This window comes from Mobula birostris, chromosome 28 (genome assembly GCF_030028105.1).
Source record: "Mobula birostris isolate sMobBir1 chromosome 28, sMobBir1.hap1, whole genome shotgun sequence".
In the NCBI taxonomy this organism is placed as follows: Eukaryota; Metazoa; Chordata; class Chondrichthyes; order Myliobatiformes; family Myliobatidae; genus Mobula; species Mobula birostris.
The window spans coordinates 15,878,064-15,899,602 of record NC_092397.1 but is presented as its reverse complement, the minus strand read 5'-3'; the positions used below and the strand labels follow the sequence as shown (position 1 = coordinate 15,899,602).

The window sequence follows — 21,539 nt, the reverse complement described above, 5'->3', positions numbered from 1 at the left end:
ATCCAAAGGTTAGAGGGAGAAAACAGGAGAATGAGGTTGAGAGGGATAATAAATTAGCAAAATGGAATGGCGGAGCAGACTTGATGGGCCAAATGGCCTAATTCTTCTCCTATGTCTTATGATTTTATATTCAGCAAGACTTCCTGCCTGAATTATTTTTTCCACACTTGAGCGTGAATAACAGCTGCTTGCTTCCTTAGCAAACACTACATCCTTTATCGCTCAACTTTGATAAAATAGAGGGAGACAAACCAGCTTTAAAGGTAATGAATGATTTATTTGATTTTTACAAGGAACACGCTTGTCTTACATTCCCGTCGTCTACTGTTTGCTGCAAAAGTGCAGACAGAATTATGGAAAAGAGTTCTATTAACATTTTGAGTGAAACAATGAAACGATAAGAAAAATAGGTCACAATTCTCGCCATTCATAACAAAAGAAAATTACTTATTATGTTACAAGGATAATAGGTGCTTCCTGTGAACTCAGCAAGGCGTTGCTTTACTGTGAGACTTCATAACACATGCAGGGAAGATGGGCTCTCATATTGTGCCTCATAATGCAAGGAATCAAATATTCCAGACTCCTGCATCAGCACACATACACAATCAGCTAACTTGGCTCAGACTGGCCAATCCAGCCTAAACATCCATAAGGCTGTGTTTTCACATGAGGCAGGGCTCTTTGACGATAGGGACAGAAGGTGAGTGGCTTTGAGAAGACCAGGACGAGATGGGAAACCTGGTTTACAATTTTGGTTATTGTTGAGTCGTGAGTAATTTTCTAATTTCATTCACACGTGTGGGGATAATAGATTAGCACAACAGCAGCAGCATAATCAACACAAATGAGTGTGGTGGGGGGGGAGGGGGTTAGAGATGTGATGACCGTGATCATAATGTACTAATTCACAGTAGAAATACGCCCTAACCAGTTTCACAGACCACACTTAGACGTTTACAAAGCTGAAGAATTTAAGCTGCCCGGAACACAAAATGTGTTTTGCTAATTTACAGAGTAAAGATACAGGCCAAACTGACTGTCATTGGATTCTGAAAATACTGTAATTATGACAGGATACACAGTTTATTCCGCCAGATTTCACCTTATATTGGGTAAAGTATCATGTGTTTGTGTAAAGACAGCTTAAAACTCTTCCTCTATCACTGTCTTGGTACATTTTCTTCAGATATCAGATTTCAGTAAAATCTCTCATACTGCAACTCCATTGAATAAGGTAAGCCAGAGACAGCACCAGAGATTAAATGTCTTAACACCTCCATTTTGCCAATATAATGAAAATAATAAACTGCTACATAGAAAATGTATCAAAATAGGTTTTATTGTTTTTCCTGCTAGTAAGCTATTGCTCTCAGCTTGTAGTAATAGAGCTTTAGTTTGACTTTTTAGCTGATACAGAAGTGTACTGAAATATTCGCAGGTCCTGCTCCTTGCACTAAAGGAAAAGCATCTCAACCGTTTAAATATTCCATCCTATTTTTGACCTGCAAATGAGATAGGGATGAAGTCTAATGGATATCCATGCCTTGGCTTATCAGTAGAAAGTTATGCAGTTAATTTCTATTTACAGTGATTCTTGAGTATTTACATAATTATTCTTTGTCTTTATTGATATTTAGTTCTACTTTAGGAAGTCGCAACCCTACTTTAGATCCGCTATCGCTGCTGGAAGTGGAGGATACACGGGACTTTTTGGAAACCAAAGAGGTTCCACTGCCCTCAACTCCCGCTTCACCTTCATCGAGAGTGACCTCATAGGAGCCCTTTGATTTAGCCCCAAAGCCTCCAAATGTTCCAAATTTCAATTTAGCCTTTTTGCCTTTGCTGCCTGCAGTCCCTTCTCCAAATTCTAATTTCCCCGTAGGTGAGGAAGGTGAATGTTCTTGCTCATCACTCAGAGACGCTGATCTGTGACGTTCTGACCTTTTGCCTTTAAATAAAGAGAAATCTAGTGTTCCTGACTTCCCTTTTGGGGAGGTGTTAATGTCCAAACTGGAATCCTTCCCGGCGGTTGACATTTCTGATGTCTCCACCTCAATGTTACCAAAACTCAGATTTCCTTTGGAGCCCTTAATTTCAGTCTTTGGTCCAGATGCACCAAAATCCCCTTCTGATCCTTCACAGCTACTTTTCCCCTTAGACTTGGAGAAATTAAATTTGGGCAGTTTAATTCTACTTTTTTTTACTTTTACCCCAGATGTTTCCACCTCTCCTGGCAGATTCAAACTAACTTCTGGTCCTTTAACATCTGGACCTTGCGCAGCTGAAGCATGTAGCTGAATTTCAGGACTTCTGACATCTGCTGCCGCTTCTGGCTCTTCTAAATTCGGGCCTTTCATTTTAAATTGAGAATGCTTGAATTTGGGTATTTTCATTTTGTCCAGTGCAACATCTAGGTCGATCGTTGGTGCTTTGACATCTGTACTTACTTCAGATGCCTTGGCATCAAACTCTGGATCTATTAAACCGGACATTCCAATGCCTCCTTTTATTGAAGGTCCTTTTACGTCAAGTTTCACATCAGCTGAAGGGACTTTCACTTCAGGTTGTGGTACATCAGCACTTAGACTACCTAGGCTGACATTTGTGTTCACACCTTCAACCTCTGCACCAGGAAGTTCAATATTGGGTTTTGGTGCAGCTAAACCAATGTTGGGAAGTTTTCCTTTCAGACTATCAATATTGATGTCCGCTCCATTCAGTTTCATACTCGGGCCTTCGATGTTCATTTTTGGGCTTTTTATGTCAATGTCCGTCTTTGCTCTGGATAAATCAGGTGCAGAAACTCCAGATCCTGCAATGCTGATATCAGCTTCTGGGATGTGGATCTGAGGCATCTTTACTTTTCCACCCACACCTTTAATGTTAAAATCTCTGTCACCAGCATTGATAACAGGACCTTTCACATCCACTTGTGGTCCTTTAAAGTCTCCTTTGATACTTGGACTAGGAAGGCTGATACCAAGTTGTGGAGTCTTTAAATCAACACCCACATCGGGCGCTGAAATACCAATTTGTGGGCCTTTGAATTTGCCATCAGCATTTATTCCCACATCTGGTACTTCAACAGTTGCTCCTAAACCTGGTGTCTTCAAGTCACCTTCTATTTTTGGTGCACGTATATCAAGATTCAAACCAGATCCTTGGAGCTTATTATCAGAGGTGTCCATTTCTGGCATTTTTACACCAGGAGCCCTAATACTGATATCTGTTGATGGCATATCAATATTACCTTCCAGCTTTGGACTTGAAAGTTCTGCCTTTGGAAGGCTGACGTTAATATCAGTATCTGTTTCTCCTAATTTACCGTCCACCCCAAAACCTGGGAGTTTAACCTTAGGTATTTTTAATTTTCCTTCTGCATCACCCGATGTATCTAGGTTTATATTTGGTCCTGAAATATTTGGCTTCTTGACTTTCATTTTTAATTTGCCCTCTGGTTTTTCAATATCCACATTTGGAGCATCAACATCGAAATCTATTTCTGGCCTCCTTGCGCCAATTCTTGGGCCTTCCATGTTTCCCGATGCATCACCTTTTATTTGCGCCCCCTTCAAATTGATATCCATGTCTGTTTCAGTCATTTTGGGTGACTTGATGTTTACTGCAGGGAATTTTAACTTGGTGCCTTTTATTTTAAGACCAGGCCCTTTAAGGTTTGTACCTGTATTGACATCTATTCCAGGTGCTCCAATGTCAACCTGGGGACCTTTTATACCTTCAGATGAAAACTCAACATCAGGTCCTTGCAAACCGCCTTCAGCCTTTGCAGTAGGTAACTCGCCTTTAATCTTTGGTGATGCCAAATCAAATTCAACATCTGGAAATGACACCTTGACTTTTCCAAATAGTGGTTTCTTTACTTTCGATGGCTTAATATTTAGTTGTCCATCAGATGCACCAAGGCTTACATTTAGATCTGGGGATTTCATATCTACATCTGGCTTGGATAAATCAAGGTCACTCTTTGGAACATTTGCCTTCATGTCTCCTCCAGGCTTCTTTGACTTGATATTGAGTTTAGGCAATCTGAACTTGCCTTTTTTCCCCTTAGTTTTAATACTTGCATCTGGAGATTCTACATTAACCTCCACATCAGGACTTGCTACATCCAGAGAATGAGCATTTATATCTCCTTGACCTTTAACTCCAAATCCAAATCTTGGTTTCTTTACTTTTGGCATTTTTAGATGTGCTCCTTCACTGCCTATTTCCATGCCAGGAGCATTAACGTCAATACCAAAACCTGGAGGTTTAATATCAGCTGAGCCTTTCAAGTCAAGATTCATACCTGCAGAAGGAGCTGAAATGTCTAGTGAAGGTGCTGAAAACTTGTGCCCATTTCCTTTTAAGTCAGGACCCTCGATGTTCATGTCACTTCCCTCAATACCTACTTTGGGACCTTTCATTTCAAACTGTGGACCTTTGAGTTCACCCTCCAAATTAGGATCAGGGGCATCAATGTGGCCTCCCAATTTTGGACCTTTGAGTTCCAAATTAAAATCAGGCATTTCTATCTTGGGTGCTGAGATACCCAATCCAGGCAATTTAAATTTCGGGCTTTTAGAGGCTCCTTCAACATCAATATCTATGCCAGAAATGTTACCACCACCAGACTTGGGACCAGAGAGCTTACCACCTATCTCAGGAACAGTGGTATCAATACCCACATGGGGACCTTCAATTTCTCCTCCCATTTTTGGCCCTTTAAGCTCTAGATTAAAATCAGGCATTCCTATCTTGGGTGGTGACATACTGAATCCAGGTATTTTAAACTTTGGACTGTTGATTTTACCACTTCCCTCAACATCTAAGTTTGGTGTTTTAACATCTCCTTCTATCTTAGGTCCAGATAGTTTAACATCTGTCTCAGGAAGATCAGCATCAATGCCCACATCTGGGCCTTCCACTTTATGCCCTCTCAATTGGAATTTGGGCATTTTAAATTTCGGCATGCTGAACTTTCCACCTCCTTCAACGTCAACCCCTGGCACATCCACATCAACATCTACTCTAGGTCCTTTGATTTCTCCCTCCACCTTTCCAGAAGGCACATCAATATCATAGTCTCCTTTCAAATTTGGACCCTTCAAACTGAGATCAATGTCTGGTGCCTGAATCTTGGGCAAGTGAATTGAAGGCATTGAAAACTTGTGCTTGCCTCCTTTTACATCAGGTCCCTCAATATCAACTTCAGGGCCCTTAATATCAACATTTGGGCCTTTAATATCACCTTCCAGTTTAACGTCAGGGACATCAACATCTCCAGACAACTTGGGACCTTTAAAGTCCAGATTAAAATCAGGCTTTCCGATCTTGGGGCCTGAGATATTGAATCCTGGCATTTTGAATCTTGATCCTTTAACTTTACCACCTCCTTCCACATCCACATCTACATCTGGCATTTCAACATCTCCTTCAATTTTGGGTCCAGACACTTTAACATCTGCTTCAGGAATATTAGCGTCAATGTCGACATCTGGGCCTCCCACTTTAGGCCCTCTCATTTGGAATTTGGGCATTTTAAATTTTGGCATGCTGAACTTTCCACCTCCTTCAACATCAGCCCCTGGCACATCCAGATCAACATCTACTTTAGGTCCTTCGAACTCTCCCTCCACTTTTCCTGATGGCACATCAACATCATAGTCTCCTTTCAATTTTGGACCCTTCAAATTAAGATCAATGCCTGGTGCCTGAATCTTGGGCAAGTGAATTGAAGGCATTGAAAACTTGTGCTTGCCTCCTTTTACATCCGGTCCCTCAATATCAACTTCAGGGCCCTTAATATCAACATTTGGACCTTTAATATCACCTTCCAGTTTGACATCAGGGACATCAACGTCTCCAGACAACTTAGGGCCTTTGAAGTCCAGATTAAAATCGGGCATCCCTATCTTAGGGCCCGAGATATTGAATCCTGGCATTTTGAATTTTGATCCTTTAACTTTACCACCTCCTTCAACATCAACATCTACATCTGGCATTTCAACATCTCCTTCAATTTTGGGTCCAGACACTTTAACATCTGCTTCAGGAATATTAGCGTCAATGTCAACATTTGGGCATTCGACTTTAGGCCCTCTCATTTGGAATTTGGGCATTTTAAATTTCGGCATGCTGAACTTTCCACCTCCTTCAACCTCAGCCCCTGGCACATCCACATCAACATCTACTTTAGGTCCTTCGAACTCTCCCTCCACTTTTCCTGAAGATGCATCAACACCATAGTCTCCTTTCAAATTTGGACCCTTCAGACTGAGATCAATGTCTGGTGCCTGAATCTTGGGCAAGTGAATTGAAGGCATTGAAAATTTGTGCTTGCCTCCTTTTACATCAGGTCCCTCAAGTTCAACTTCAGGGCCCTTAACATCACCTTCCAGTTTGACGTCAGGGACATCAACATCTCCAGACATCTTAGGACCTTTGAAGTCCAGATTAAAATCGGGCATTCCTATTTTTGGGCCTGAGATATTGAATCCTGGCATTTTGAATCTTGATCCTTTAACTTTACCACCTCCTTCAACATCCACATCTACATCTGGCATTTCAACATCTCCTTCTATTTGGGGCCCAGACACTTTAACATCTGCTTTAGGAATATTAGTGTCAATGTCGACATCTGGGCCTTCGACTTTAGGCCCCCTCATTTGGAATTTGGGCATTTTAAATTTCGGCATACTGAACTTTCCACCTCCTTCAACATCAGCCCCTGGCACATCCACATCAACATCTACTTTAGGTCCTTCGAACTCTCCCTCCACTTTTCCTGAAGATGCATCAACACCATAGTCTCCTTTCAAATTTGGACCCTTCAGACTGAGATCAATGTCTGGTGCCTGAATCTTGGGCAAGTGAATTGAAGGCATTGAAAATTTGTGCTTGCCTCCTTTTACATCAGGTCCCTCAAGTTCAACTTCAGGGCCCTTAACATCACCTTCCAGTTTGACGTCAGGGACATCAACATCTCCAGACATCTTAGGACCTTTGAAGTCCAGATTAAAATCGGGCATTCCTATTTTTGGGCCTGAGATATTGAATCCTGGCATTTTGAATCTTGATCCTTTAACTTTACCACCTCCTTCAACATCCACATCTACATCTGGCATTTCAACATCTCCTTCTATTTGGGGCCCAGACACTTTAACATCTGCTTTAGGAATATTAGTGTCAATGTCGACATCTGGGCCTTCGACTTTAGGCCCCCTCATTTGGAATTTGGGCATTTTAAATTTTGGCATGCTGAACTTTCCACCTCCTTCAACATCAGCCCCTGGCACATCCACATCAACATCTACTTTAGGTCCTTCGAACTCTCCCTCCACTTTTCCTGAAGATGCATCAACACCATAGTCTCCTTTCAAATTTGGACCCTTCAGACTGAGATCAATGTCTGGTGCCTGAATCTTGGGCAAGTGAATTGAAGGCAATGAAATCTTAGGTCCCTTTCCTTTAATATCAGGTGTCTCAACATCAACATTTGGGCCCTTAATGTCAAGACTTGGTCCCTTCATGTCACCTGCTAGACTGACGTCAGGAACAGTAACATCTCCTCCCCACTTGGGACCTTTCAGATCCAGATTCATGTCGGGCAATCCGATTTTAGGGGCAGAGATATTGAACCCTGGCATTTTGAATCTTGATCCTTTAATTTTGCCACCTCCTTCAACATCCACACCTACATCTGGCATTTTAACATCTCCTTCTATTTGGGGTCCAGACACTTTAACATCTGCTTCAGGAATATTAGCGTCAATGTTGACATCTGGGCCTTCAACTTTAGGCACTCCCATTTGGAACTTGGGCAGTTTAAATTTCGGCATGCTGAACTTTCCACCTCCTTCAACCTCAGCACCTGGCACATCCACATCAACATCTACTTTAGGTCCTTTGATTTCTCCCTCCACTTTTCCAGATGGCACATTAATATCATAGTCACCTTTCCCTTTTGGGCCTCTGAAATTCAGATCAATGTTCGGAGCCTGTATCTTAGGCAAATGAATGGACGGCATCGAGAACTTAGCTCCACTTCCTTTTATATCAGGAGCTTCAATATCAACTTTTGGGCCCTTAACATCACCTTCCAGTTTGATGTCAGGGCCATCAATATCTCCTCCCACCTTGGGACCTTTGAGGTCCAGATTAATATCAGGCATTCCTATTTTGGGAGCTGAGATATTCAATTCTGGCATTTTGATTTTTGGGGCCTTGATTTTGCCATCTCCTTCAATATCTACATCTACATCTGGTAGTTCAACATCACCTTCAATTTGGGGTCCAGATAATTTAATATCTTTTTCAGGAAGTTTTGCACCAATTTCCAGATCTGGACCTCCCACATGAGACGCACCCATGTGAAATTTGGGCATCCTAAATTTTGGGAAGCTGAACTTTCCACTGCCACCTTCAACATCAGCTCCTGGGACATCTACATCAACATCTACTTTAGGTGCTTTGACCTCTCCCTCTATCTTTCCAGAAGGTACATTAATATCATAGTCCCCTTTTAGTTTTGGGCTTTTGAAACTCAAATCAACATCAGGTGCATGTATCTTAGGCAAGTGGAAGGAAGGCATTGAAAACTTAAGTCCACTTCCTTTTACATCAGGGCCTTCGATATCTACTTTGGGTCCTTTCACATTTGGACCCTTAATATCACCTTCCAGATTCACATCAGGGACATCAACATCTCCAGCAACTTTTGGACCTTTGAGGTCGACATTCACATCAGGCTTTCCTATTTTGGGTGCTGAGATACTAAATCCTGGAAGTTTGAATTTTGGGCTCTTGAGTTTACCAGATTCCCCAACATCTATATTTACATCAGGCATTTTAACATCTCCTTCTACCTTAGGTCCAGATACTTTGACATCCGCATCAGGAAAATTACCATCAATATCCAAATCTGGCCCTTGCACTTTGGGCCCAGCCTTCCGGAATTTGGGCATTTTAAATTTTGGGAAGCTGAACTTTCCACCTCCTTCAACATCAGCCCCTGGCACATCCAGATCAACATCTACTTTAGGTCCTTTGATTTCTCCCTCCACTTTTCCTGAAGGTACATCAATATCAGAGTCTCCTTTCAAATTTGGACCCTTCAATCTGAGGTCAATGTCTGGTGCCTGAATCTTGGGCAAGTGAATTGAAGGCATTGAAAACTTGTGCTTGCCTCCTTTTAAATCAGGTCCCTCAATATCAACTTCAGGGCCCTTAATATCAACATTTGGGCCTTTAATATCACCTTCTATTTTAACATCAGGGACATCAACATCTCCAGACAACTTGGGACCTTTGAAGTCCAGATTAAAATCAGGCTTTCCGATCTTGGGGCCAGAGATATTGAATCCTGGCATTTTGAATCTGGATCCTTTAATTTTACCACCTCCTTCCACATCCACATCTACATCTGGCATTTCAACATCTCCTTCTATTTGAGGTCCAGACACATTGACATCTGCTTCAGGAATATTAGCGTCAATGTCAACATCTGGGCCTTCCACTTTAGGTCCTCTCATTTGGAATTTGGGCATTTTAAATTTCGGCATGCTGAACTTTCCACCTCCTTCAACCTCAGCCCCTGACACATCCACATCAACATCTACTTTAGGTCCTTTGATTTCTCCCTCCACCTTTCCTGATGGGACATCAACATCATAGTCTCCTTTCAGTTTTGGACCCTTCAAACTGAGATCAATGTCTGGTGCCTGAATCTTGGGCAAGTGAATTGAAGGCATTGAAAACTTGTGCTTGCTTCCTTTTACATCAGGTCCCTCAATATCAACTTCGGGGCCCTTAATATCAACGTTTGGGCCTTTGATATCACCTTCCAGTTTGACATCAGGGACATCAACATCTCCAGACAACTTGGGACCTTTGAAGTCCAGATTAAAATCAGGCATTCCTATCTTGGGGCCTGAGATATTGAATCCTGGCATTTTGAATCTTGATCCTTTAATTTTACCACCTCCTTCAACATCAATATCTACATCTGGCATTTCAACATCTCCTTCTATTTGAGGTCCAGATACTTTAACATCTGACTCTGGTAGATTACCATCAATGTCAACATCTGGGCCTTCTAATTTAGGCCCTCCAATTCGGAATTTGGGCATTTTAAATTTCGGCATGCTGAACTTTCCACCTCCTTCAACCTCAGCCCCTGGCACATCCACATCAACATCTACTTTAGGTCCTTTGATTTCTCCCTCCACCTTTCCTGATGGCACATCAACATCATAGTCTCCTTTCAAATTTGGACCCTTCAAATTGAGATCAATGTCTGGTGCCTGAATCTTGGGCAAGTGAATTGAAGGCATTGAAATCTTAGCTCCCTTTCCTTTAATATCAGGTGTCTCTACATCAACCTTTGGGCCCTTAACGTCAAGACTTGGTCCCTTAATGTCACCTTCTAGACCGACATCAGGAATATCAACATCTCCTCCCCACTTGGGACCTTTGACGTCCAGATTAAAATCGGGCAATCCGATTTTAGGGGCAGAGATATTGAATCCTGGCATTTTGAATCTTGATCCTTTAATTTTACCACCCCCTTCAACATCCACATCTACATCTGGCATTTCAACATCTCCTTTGATTTGGGGTCCAGACACTTTAACATCTGCTTCTGGAATATCAGTATCAATGACGACATCAGAGCCTTCCAATTTAGGCCCTCTCATTTGGAATTTGGGCATTTTAAATTTCGGCATGCTGAACTTTCCACCTCCTTCAACATCAGCCCCTGGCACATCCACATCCACATCAACTTCAGGTCCTTTGATTTCTCCCTGCACTTTTCCTGATGGCACATCAATATCATAGTCTCCTTTCAAATTTGGACCCTTCAAACTGAGATCAATGTCTGGTGCCTGAATCTTGGGCAAGTGAATTGAAGGCATTGAAAACTTGTGCTTGCCTCCTTTTACATCAGGTCCCTCAATATCAACTTCAGGGCCCTTAATATCAACGTTTGGGCCTTTAATATCACCTTCCATTTTGACATCAGGGACATCAACGTCTCCAGACAACTTGGGGCCTTTGAAGTCCAGATTAAAATCAGGCATTCCTATCTTGGGGCCTGAGATATTGAATCCTGGCATTTTGAATCTTGATCCTTTAATTTTACCACCCCCTTCAACATCCGCATCTGGCATTTCAATATTTCCTTCTACTTGGGGCCCAGATATTTTAACGTCTGTCTCTGGCAGATTAGCGTCAAATTCCATATCTGGTCCTTTCACTTTAGGCCCTCCAATTCGGAATTTGGGCATTTTAAATTTCGGCATGCTGAACTTTCCACCTCCTTCAACATCAGCCCCTGGCACATCCACATCAACATCTACTTTAGGTCCTTCGAACTCTCCCTCCACTTTTCCTGAAGATGCATCAACACCATAGTCTCCTTTCAAATTTGGACCCTTCAGACTGAGATCAATGTCTGGTGCCTGAATCTTGGGCAAGTGAATTGAAGGCATTGAAAATTTGTGCTTGCCTCCTTTTACATCAGGTCCCTCAAGTTCAACTTCAGGGCCCTTAACATCACCTTCCAGTTTGACGTCAGGGACATCAACATCTCCAGATATCTTAGGACCTTTGAAGTCCAAATTAAAATCGGGCATTCCTATTTTTGGGCCTGAGATATTGAATCCTGGCATTTTGAATCTTGATCCTTTAACTTTACCACCTCCTTCAACATCCACATCTACATCTGGCATTTCAACATCTCCTTCTATTTGGGGCCCAGACACTTTAACATCTGCTTTAGGAATATTAGTGTCAATGTCGACATCTGGGCCTTCGACTTTAGGCCCCCTCATTTGGAATTTGGGCATTTTAAATTTCGGCATACTGAACTTTCCACCTCCTTCAACATCAGCCCCTGGCACATCCACATCAACATCAACTTTAGGTGCCTTGATTTCTCCCTCCACCTTTCCTGATGGCACATCAATATCATAGTCTCCTTTCAAATTTGGACCCTTGAAACTGAGATCAAAGTCTGGTGCCTGAATCTTGGGCAAGTGAATTGAAGGCATTGAAATCTTAGGTCCCTTTCCTTTAATATCAGGTGTTTCAACATCAACATTTGGGCCCTTAACATCAAAACTTGGTCCCTTAATGTCACCTTCTAGACCAACATCAGGAATATCAACATCTCCTCCCCACTTGGGACCTTTGAGATCCAGATTAAAATCGGGCAATCCGATCTTAGGGGCAGAGATATTGAATCCTGGCATTTTGAATCTTGATCCTTTAACTTTACCACCTCCTTCAACATCCACATCTACATCTGGCATTTCAACATCTCCTTCTATTTGGGGCCCAGACACTTTAACATCTGCTTCAGGAATATTAGCATCAATGTCAACATCAGGGCCTTCAACTTTAGGCCCCTTCATTTGGAATTTGGGCATTTTAAATTTTGGCATGCTGAACTTTCCACCTCCTTCAACCTCAGCCCCTGGCACATCCAGATCAACATCTACTTTAGGACCTTTGATTTCTCCCTCCACCTTTCCTGATGGGACATCAACATCATAGTCTCCTTTCAGTTTAGGACCCTTCAAACTGAGATCAATGTCTGGTGCCTGAATCTTGGGCAAGTGAATTGAAGGCATTGAAAACTTGTGCTTGCCTCCTTTTACATCAGGTCCCTCAAAATCAACTTCGGGGCCCTTAATATCAACATTTGGGCCTTTAATATCACCCTCCAATTTAACCTCAGGGACATCAACATCTCCAGACAACTTGGGACCTTTGAAGTCCAAATTAAAATCTGGCTTTCCTATTTTAGGGCCTGAGATATTGAATCCTGGCATTTTGAATCTTGATCCTTTAATTTTACCACCTCCTTCCACATCCACATCTACATCTGGCATTTCAACATCTCCTTCTATTTTGGGTCCAGACACTTTAACATCTGCTTCAGGAATATTAGCGTCAATGTCAACATCTGGGCCTTCGATTTTAGGCCCCCTCAGTTGGAATTTGGGCATTTTAAATTTCGGCATGCTGAACTTCCCACCTCCTTCAACATCAGCCCCTGGCACATCCAGATCAACATCTACTTTAGGTCCTTTGATTTCTCCCTGCACTTTTCCTGAAGGTGCATCAATATCATAGTCTCCTTTCAAATTTGGACCCTTCAAACTGAGATCAATGTCTGGTGCCTGAATCTTGGGCAAGTGAATTGAAGGCATTGAAAACTTGTGCTTGCCTCCTTTTACATCAGGTCCCTCAATATCAACTTCGGGGACCTTAATATCGACATCTGGGCCTTTGATATCACCTTCCAGTTTGACATCAGGGACATCAACATCTCCAGACAACTTGGGACCTTTGAAGTCCAGATTAAAATCAGGCTTTCCTAACTTGGGGCCAGAGATATTGAATCCTGGCATTTTGAATTTTGATCCTTTAATTTTGCCACCTCCTTCCACATCCACATCTACATCTGGCACTTGAACATCTCCTTCTATTTGGGGCCCAGATATTTTAACATCTGTCTCTGGTAGTTTAGCGCCTAAATCCAATTCTGGTCCTTTCACTTTCGTCCCTCCGATCCGGAATTTGGGCATTTTGAATTTCGGCATGCTGAACTTTCCACCTCCTTCTACCTCAGCCCCTGGCACATCCACATCAACATCTACTTTAGGTCCTTTGATTTCTCCCTCCACCTTTCCTGATGGCACATCAACATCATAGTCTCCTTTCAGTTTTGGACCTTTCAAACTGAGATCAATGTCTGGTCCATGAATCTTGGGCAAGTGAATTGAAGGCAATGATATCTTAGGTCCCGTTCCTTTAATATCAGGTGACTCAACATCAATATTTGGGCCCTTAATGTCAAGACTTGGTCCCTTCATGTCACCTTCTAGACTGACATCAGGAACATCAACATCTCCTCCCCACTTGGGACCTTTGAGGTCCAGATTAATGTCGGGCAATCCGATTTTAGGGGCAGAGATATTGAATCCTGGCATTTTGAATCTTGATCCTTTAATTTTCCCACCTCCTTCCACATCCACATCTACATCTGGCATTTCAACATCTCCTTCTATTTGGGGTCCAGACACTTTAACATCTGCTTCAGGAATATTAGCGTCAATGTCGACATCTGGGCCTTCCACTTTAGGCCCTCTCATTTGGAATTTAGGCATCTTAAATTTTGGCATGCTGAACTTTCCACCTCCTTCAACATCAGCCCCTGGCACATCCACATCAACATCAGGTCCTTTTATTTCTCCCTCCACCTTTCCTGATGGCACATCAATATCATAGTCTCCTTTCAATTTTGGACCCTTCAATCTGAGGTCAATGTCTGGTGCCTGAATCTTGGGCAAGTGAATTGAAGGCATTGAAAACTTGTGCTTGCCTCCTTTTACATCAGGTCCCTCAATATCAACTTCAGGGCCCTTAATATCAACATTTGGGCCTTTGATATCACCTTCCAGTTTAACATCAGGGACATCAACATCTCCAGACAACTTGGGACCTTTAAAGTCCAGATTAAAATCAGGCTTTCCGATCTTGGGGCCTGAGATATTGAATCCTGGCATTTTGAATCTTGATCCTTTAACTTTACCACCTCCTTCCACATCCATATCTACATCTGGCATTTCAACATCTCCTTCAATTTTGGGTCCAGACACTTTAACATCAGCTTCAGGAATATTAGCGTCAATGTCGACATCTGGGCCTCCCACTTTAGGCCCTCCGATTCGGAATTTGGGCATTTTAAATTTCGGTAGGCTGAACTTTCCACCTCCTTCAACATCAGCCCCTGGCACATCAACATCAACTTTAGGTCCTTTGATTTCTCCCTCCACTTTTCCTGATGGCACATCAATATCATAGTCTCCTTTCAAATTTGGACCCTTGAAACTGAGATCAATGTCTGGTGCCTGAATCTTGGGCAAGTTAATTGAAGGCATTGAAATCTTAGCTCCCTTTCCTTTAATATCAGGTGTCTCAACATCAACCTTTGGGCCCTTAATGTCACCTTCCAGTTTGACATCAGGAATATCGACATCTCCTCCGAACTTAGGACCTTTGAAGTCAAGATTAAAATCGGGCATTCCTATGTTGGGAGCCGAAATATTAAATCCTGGCATTTTGAATCTTGAGCCTTTCAATTTCCCACCTCCTTCAACATCCATATCTACATCTGGCATTTCAACATCTCCTTCTATCTGGGGCCCAGATATTTTAACATCTGCTTCAGGAATATTAGCATCAATGTCAACATCTGGGCCTTCTAATTTAGGCCCTCCAAGTCGGAATTTGGGCATTTTAAATTTTGGCATGCTGAACTTTCCACCTCCTTCAACATCAGCCCCTGGTACATCCACATCCACACCAACTTTAGGTCCTTTGATTTCTCCCTCCACCTTTCCTGATGGGACATCAACATCATAGTGTCCTTTCAAATTTGGACCCTTCAAATTGAGATCAATGTCTGGTGCCTGAATCTTGGGCAAGTGAATTGAAGGCATTGAAAACTTGTGCTTGCCTCCTTTTACATCAGGTCCCTCAATATCAACATCAGGGCCTTTGATGTCACCTTCCAGTATAACGTCAGGGACATCAACATCTCCAGACAATTTAGGGCCTTTGAAGTCCAGATTAAAATCAGGCTTTCCTATTTTAGGGCCTGAGATATTGAATCCTGGCATTTTGAATTTTGATCCTTTAACTTTACCACCTCCTTCAACATCAACATCTACATCTGGCATTTCAACATCTCCTTCTATCTGGGGCCCAGATATTTTAACATCTGCTTCAGGAATATTAGCATCAATGTTGACATCTGGGCCTTCTAATTTAGGCCCTCCAAGTCGGAATTTGGGCATTTTAAATTTCGGCATGCTGAACTTTCCACCTCCTTCAACCTCAGCCCCTGGCACATCCACATCAACGTCTACTTTAGGTCCTTTGATTTCTCCCTCCACCTTTCCTGAAGGTACATCAACATCATAGTGTCCTTTCAAATTTGGACCCTTCAAATTGAGATCAATGTCTGGTGCCTGAATCTTGGGCAAGTGAATTGAAGGCATTGAAAACTTGTGCTTGCCTCCTTTTACATCAGGTCCCTCAATATCAAGTTCAGGGCCCTTAATATCAACATTTGGGCCTTTAATATCACCTTCCAGTTTGACATCAGGGACATCAACATCTCCAGACAACTTGGGACCTTTGAAGTCCAGATTAAAATCAGGCTTTCCTAACTTGGGGCCAGAGATATTGAATCCTGGCATTTTGAATCTTGATCCTTTAACTTTACCACCTCCTTCAACATCCACATCTACATCTGGCATTTCAACATCTCCTTTAATTTGAGGTCCAGATACTTTAACATCGGTCTCTGGTATATTAGCGTGAATGTCAACATCTGATCCTTCCATTTTCGGCCCTCCAATTCGAAATTTCGGCATTTTAAATTTTGGCATACTGAACTTTCCACCTCCTTCAACCTCAGCCCCTGGCACATCCACATCAACATCTACTTTAGGTCCTTTGATTTCTCCCTCCACTTTTCCTGAAGGTACATCGATATCATAGTCTCCTTTCAATTCTGGACCCTTCAAATTGAGATCAATGTCTGGTGCCTGGATCTTGGGCAAGTGAATTGAAGGCATTGAAAACTTGTGCTTGCCTCCTTTTACATCAGGTCCCTCAATATCAACTTCTGGAGCCTTAATATCACCCTCCAGTTTAACCTCAGGGACATCAACATCTCCAGACAACTTGGGACCTTTAAAGTCCAGATTAAAATCAGGCTTTCCGATCTTGGGGCCTGAGATATTGAATCCTGGCATTTTGAATCTTGATCCTTTAATTTTACCACCTCCTTCAACATCCACATCTACATCTGGCATTTCAACATCTCCTTCGATTTGGGGTGCAGACACTTTAACATCTGCTTCTGGTAGATTAGTGTCAATGTCAACATCTGGACCTTCAACTTTAGGCCCTCTCATTTGGAATTTGGGCATTTTAAATTTTGGCATGCTGAACTTCCCACCTCCTTCACCTTCAGCACCTGGCACATCCAGATCAACATCTACTTTAGGTCCTTTGATTTCTCCCACCACTTTTCCTGAAGGTATATCAATATCAGAGTCTCCTTTCAAATTTGGACCCTTCAATCTGAGGTCAATGTCTGGTGCCTGAATCTTGGGCAAGTGAATTGAAGGCATTGAAAACTTGTGCTTGCCTCCTTTTACATCAGGTCCCTCAATATCAACTTCAGGGCCCTTAATATCAACATTTGGGCCTTTAATATCACCTTCCAGTTTAATGTCAGGGACATCAGCATCTCCAGACAACCTGGGACCTTTGAAGTCCAGATTAAAATCAGGCATTCCTATCTTAGGGCCTGAGATATTGAATCCTGGCATTTTGAATTTTGATCCTTTAACTTTACCACCTCCTTCAACATCAACATCTACATCTGGCATTTCAACATCTCCTTCTATCTGGGGCCCAGATACTTTAACATCTGACTCTGGTAGATCAGCATGAATGTCAACATCTGACCCTTCTAGTTTTGGCCCTCCAATTCGGTATTTGGGCAGTTTAAATTTCGGCATGCTGAACTTTCCACCTCCTTCAACATCAGCCCCTGGCACATCCAGATCAACATCTACTTTAGGTCCTTTGATTTCTCCCTCCACCCTTCCTGATGGGACATCAATATCATAGTCTCCTTTCAAATTTGGACCCTTCAAATTAAGATCAATGTCTGGTGCCTGAATCTTGGGCAAGTGAATTGAAGGCATTGAAAACTTGTGCTTGCCTCCTTTTACATCAGGTCCCTCAATATCAATTTCAGGGCCCTTAATATCAACATTTGGGCCTTTAATATCACCTTCCAGTTTGACGTCAGGGACATCAACATCTCCAGACAACCTGGGACCTTTGAAGTCCAGATTAAAATCAGGCTTTCCTAACTTGGGGCCTGAGATATTAAATCCTGGCATTTTGAATCTTGATCCTTTAATTTTACCTCCTCCTTCCACATCCACATCTACATCTGGCATTTCAACATCTCCTTGTATTTGGGGTCCAGACACTTTAACATCTGCTTCTGATAGATTAGTGTCAATGTCAAAATCCGTGCCTTCGACTTTAGGTCCTCTCATTTGGAACTTGGGGATTCTAAATTTCGGCATGCTGAACTTTCCACCTCCTTCAACATCAGCCCCTGGCACATCCACATCAACATCTACTTTCGGTCCTTTGATTTCTCCCTCCACCTTTCCTGATGGCACATCAATATCATGGTCTCCTTTCATTCCTGGACCCTTCAAATTGAGATCAAGTTCTGGTGCCTGAATCTCGGGCAAGTGTATGGAAGGCATTGAAATCTTGGGTCCACTTCCTTTAAGTTCGAATGAACCTATGTCAACATTTGGGGCTCTAATGTCAAGGTTTGGGCCCTTAATGTCACCTTCCAGTTGGACATCTGGAACATTAACATCTCCTTCTATTTTGGGACCTTTTAAGTCAAGCTTAATATCGGGTCTTGAAATTTTGGTTTCTCTTGCTTTTACATCCAGTCCGTCTACATGAATTCTGGGGCCCTTAATATCACCTTGCAGTTTGACATCAGAGATATCAATATCTTCTCCCACTTCTGGTTGTTTGATGTCGAGATTCACATCGGGCCTTCCTATCTTGGGTACTGAAACGTTGAATGCTGGCATACTAAATTTTGTGCCTTTGGTTGTACTGGCTCCCTCAATACCCATGTCTACCTTAGGCATTTCAACTACTCCTTCTACTGTTGGTTTAGTTATTTTAACATCTGCCTCAGGAAGGCTGGCATGAATGTCCACATCTGGGCCTTCAACTTTTGGCCCACTTGTTCGGAATTTAGGTATTCTGAATTTTGGTACTTTTACACTGCCCCCTTCAGTTTCAGCCTCTGGTATGTCCACTTCAACGTCCATCTGAGGACCTTTGATCTTTCCCTCTAACCTTCTAGAAGCCACATCAATACCGTGGTCTTCTTTCGCTTTTGAGACCTTCACACCCAAATCAATGTCTCTAGTCTTTATCTTGGGCAAATTCATGGCTGACCCTGCCAACCCGTGCCCGCTTTCTTTTACATCAGTTGCCTCAACATCAATTTTAGGACCTTTAATGTTCACACTTGGAACTTTGATGTCACTCTCAAAACTAACCTTTGGTGCATCAAAATCTTCTGTCACCTTTGTATGTTTGATTTCAGTGTCAGAGATAATCTGTTTGGATCCTGAAAAACTGACTCCTGAAATTTTAAAAGTTGGGTCTTTGATCTTACTGGAAGCTAGATCTTTATCTGACAGTTCAATGTCCCCCTTGATCTTGGGTCCAATTGGTTCAATATTCCCTTCTGGGAGTTTGCTGTGAATGTACATCTCAGGTCCTTCTGGTGTTCTCCATTTTATTTCTCCCCCATCCATAGAAACGTCCTTACCAATGGATGCTGATATATTAAGTTTTGGTTCTTTCAGTTCGACACCCCGTTTCCCATCTTGCATATTAAAACCTGAATTTTCAACATGTACTTTTGGTGTCTGAACATCAAATATCGGATCTGTAGAACGATTCTGATTTCCAGATAGATTCAGATCAACCTTTGGAAGAGCAACACCTGATTTGACTGCACCTGTGTCGACAACAGCATTTGGACTTCTCACATGTGATCCAGAAATGGCAACTTCTGGCATCTTGACTGAAGGCATGCTGATTCTTCCATCTGAATCTCCAATATGAACACTTTGTATTGCAATCGATGGATTGATGGCAGGCACTTGCACACCCATTGTAACGTGTGGCGCAGAGACATCAATACTTGACTCAGGGAGACTGATTTTAGGTGCTACATCCTCGCCAACAACATTTGAGTCCCTGACTGTCTTTGCAATTTTGACATCAAAGTTGGATGCTTCACCTCCTATGCTGATCTGTGGCATATGAAATGTAGTCTTGCTCTGTTCTGTATCTGGTCCAGTTACCTCTACTACTTTTGTTTTTACAATGTGCATAGTATGTGTTGTCCGTTGGCTGTCTCCCATTTGAAATCTTAAACCTTCAGAGCCAGCAAGACTAACATCTACATCCATCTCCGAAGTTTCCTGTGAGAATCCTGGTCCCTCAGCAGTGACTTGCTCGTGCCGTGGAACTTTAATTTTAAACTCTGGACTGTGGATGTCTACATCTGTCATAATTGTGGGACTTGTCACATGAACTGTGCGTGTAATGACCTTCCTGGTGACACGTACGCCGGAAGATCCGTCATCTTGAACTGATGCCTCTGCGCCATCTTCTGACTTTAGGTGAGGTTTGATTTTCTTCCTAAAAATTCTCTGATAGTCTTCATCATCTCCACTCTAGAGGAAATTAAAAAAAAATCTGTATCATACCCTGATTCATGATGTCTTACTAATATCCTTAGAGACCAGGAAAATTCTAGATTCAACCTATCTCATTTAGGGAAATTCAATATGATGATGTTTATTAAAGATAATGTCAAGTTTAGATATAGTAACTGATGAACATTGTCTAGACCTCCTCCCTCCCATGCCCTTCTTTCCCTCTCTTCTCCCTTCCATGCTGACCTTCATCCCGTTCCATCTACCACTGTCTGTGAGACGTTTGTACGATCTCCCCATGACCATGTGGGTTTCCTCTGGGTGCTCCAGTTTCCTCCCACATTTCAAAGACATACAGGTTAGGGTTAATGAGTTGTGGGCTTGCTAGGTTAGCAAAGGAAACACTGCTACACATGCAGGCTGCCCCAGCTCATCCTCGATCTGTGTTGGCCGTTTACGCAAATAATGCATTTTACTGTATTTTTCGATGCTCATGTGACAGGACGAGCTAATCTTTGTTTTATTAGCTAATCTGTTGTAGAAATCCTCCTCCGTGTCTGTATTACAGTTCCAGTGACCCAGGTTCAATTCCACCACTGTCTGTAAGGAGTTTGTACGTTCTCCCCATGACCACGTAGGTTTCCTCCAGGTGCTCCAGTTTCCTCCCACAGCCTAAAGATGTACGTGTCAGTAGGTTAACTGGTTACGTGGGTGTAATTGGGTGGCGTGGGTCCATTGGACTGGGAAGGCCTGTCACCATGCTTGTCTCTAAATGAAAATAACTAACCAATACACTTGCTTTGTGTACAATTTCAACTGATGTGACTCCCAATCTAAGGGAGCACTCCATGCGTTATGGCAATGTCTTTGAAGTCCTTCACAATAAACTCTCCTTTTGCACCCCGGTTTCTGGCTACGTTTGTTGACACTCAGATAGCTTCTTGAAACATTCTGCCGTAATTTCAGACAGCTCTTCCCTGCCGCTAGGCATCCATATTCCTGTGATATTGTCTTGGTGAAATATCACCTTTCTCAGACGAAGTGTGACATTTTCCAGGTGAAGCTTGACCTTTTCCACATGAAATGTGCCCTTTCCCAGGTGAAGTGTGCCCTTTCCCAGGTGAAATGTGACCTTTTCCAGGTGAAATGTGACCTTTC

General features: G+C 42.5%; 1 protein-coding gene across 1 annotated transcript in view; it reads right to left on the bottom strand.

The window, feature by feature from the left end:
- Nucleotides 1–256: 256 nt before the first annotated feature.
- LOC140189151 (neuroblast differentiation-associated protein AHNAK-like) overlaps nucleotides 257–21,539 on the bottom strand; it is a 75,141-nt gene continuing 53,858 nt past the window's right edge. The window contains exon 5 of the mRNA XM_072245849.1: nucleotides 257–20,399. Within this exon, the coding sequence (XP_072101950.1) occupies nucleotides 1,614–20,399 (18,786 nt within the window). The 3' untranslated portion in view covers nucleotides 257–1,613. The remainder of the gene's footprint in view (nucleotides 20,400–21,539) is intronic.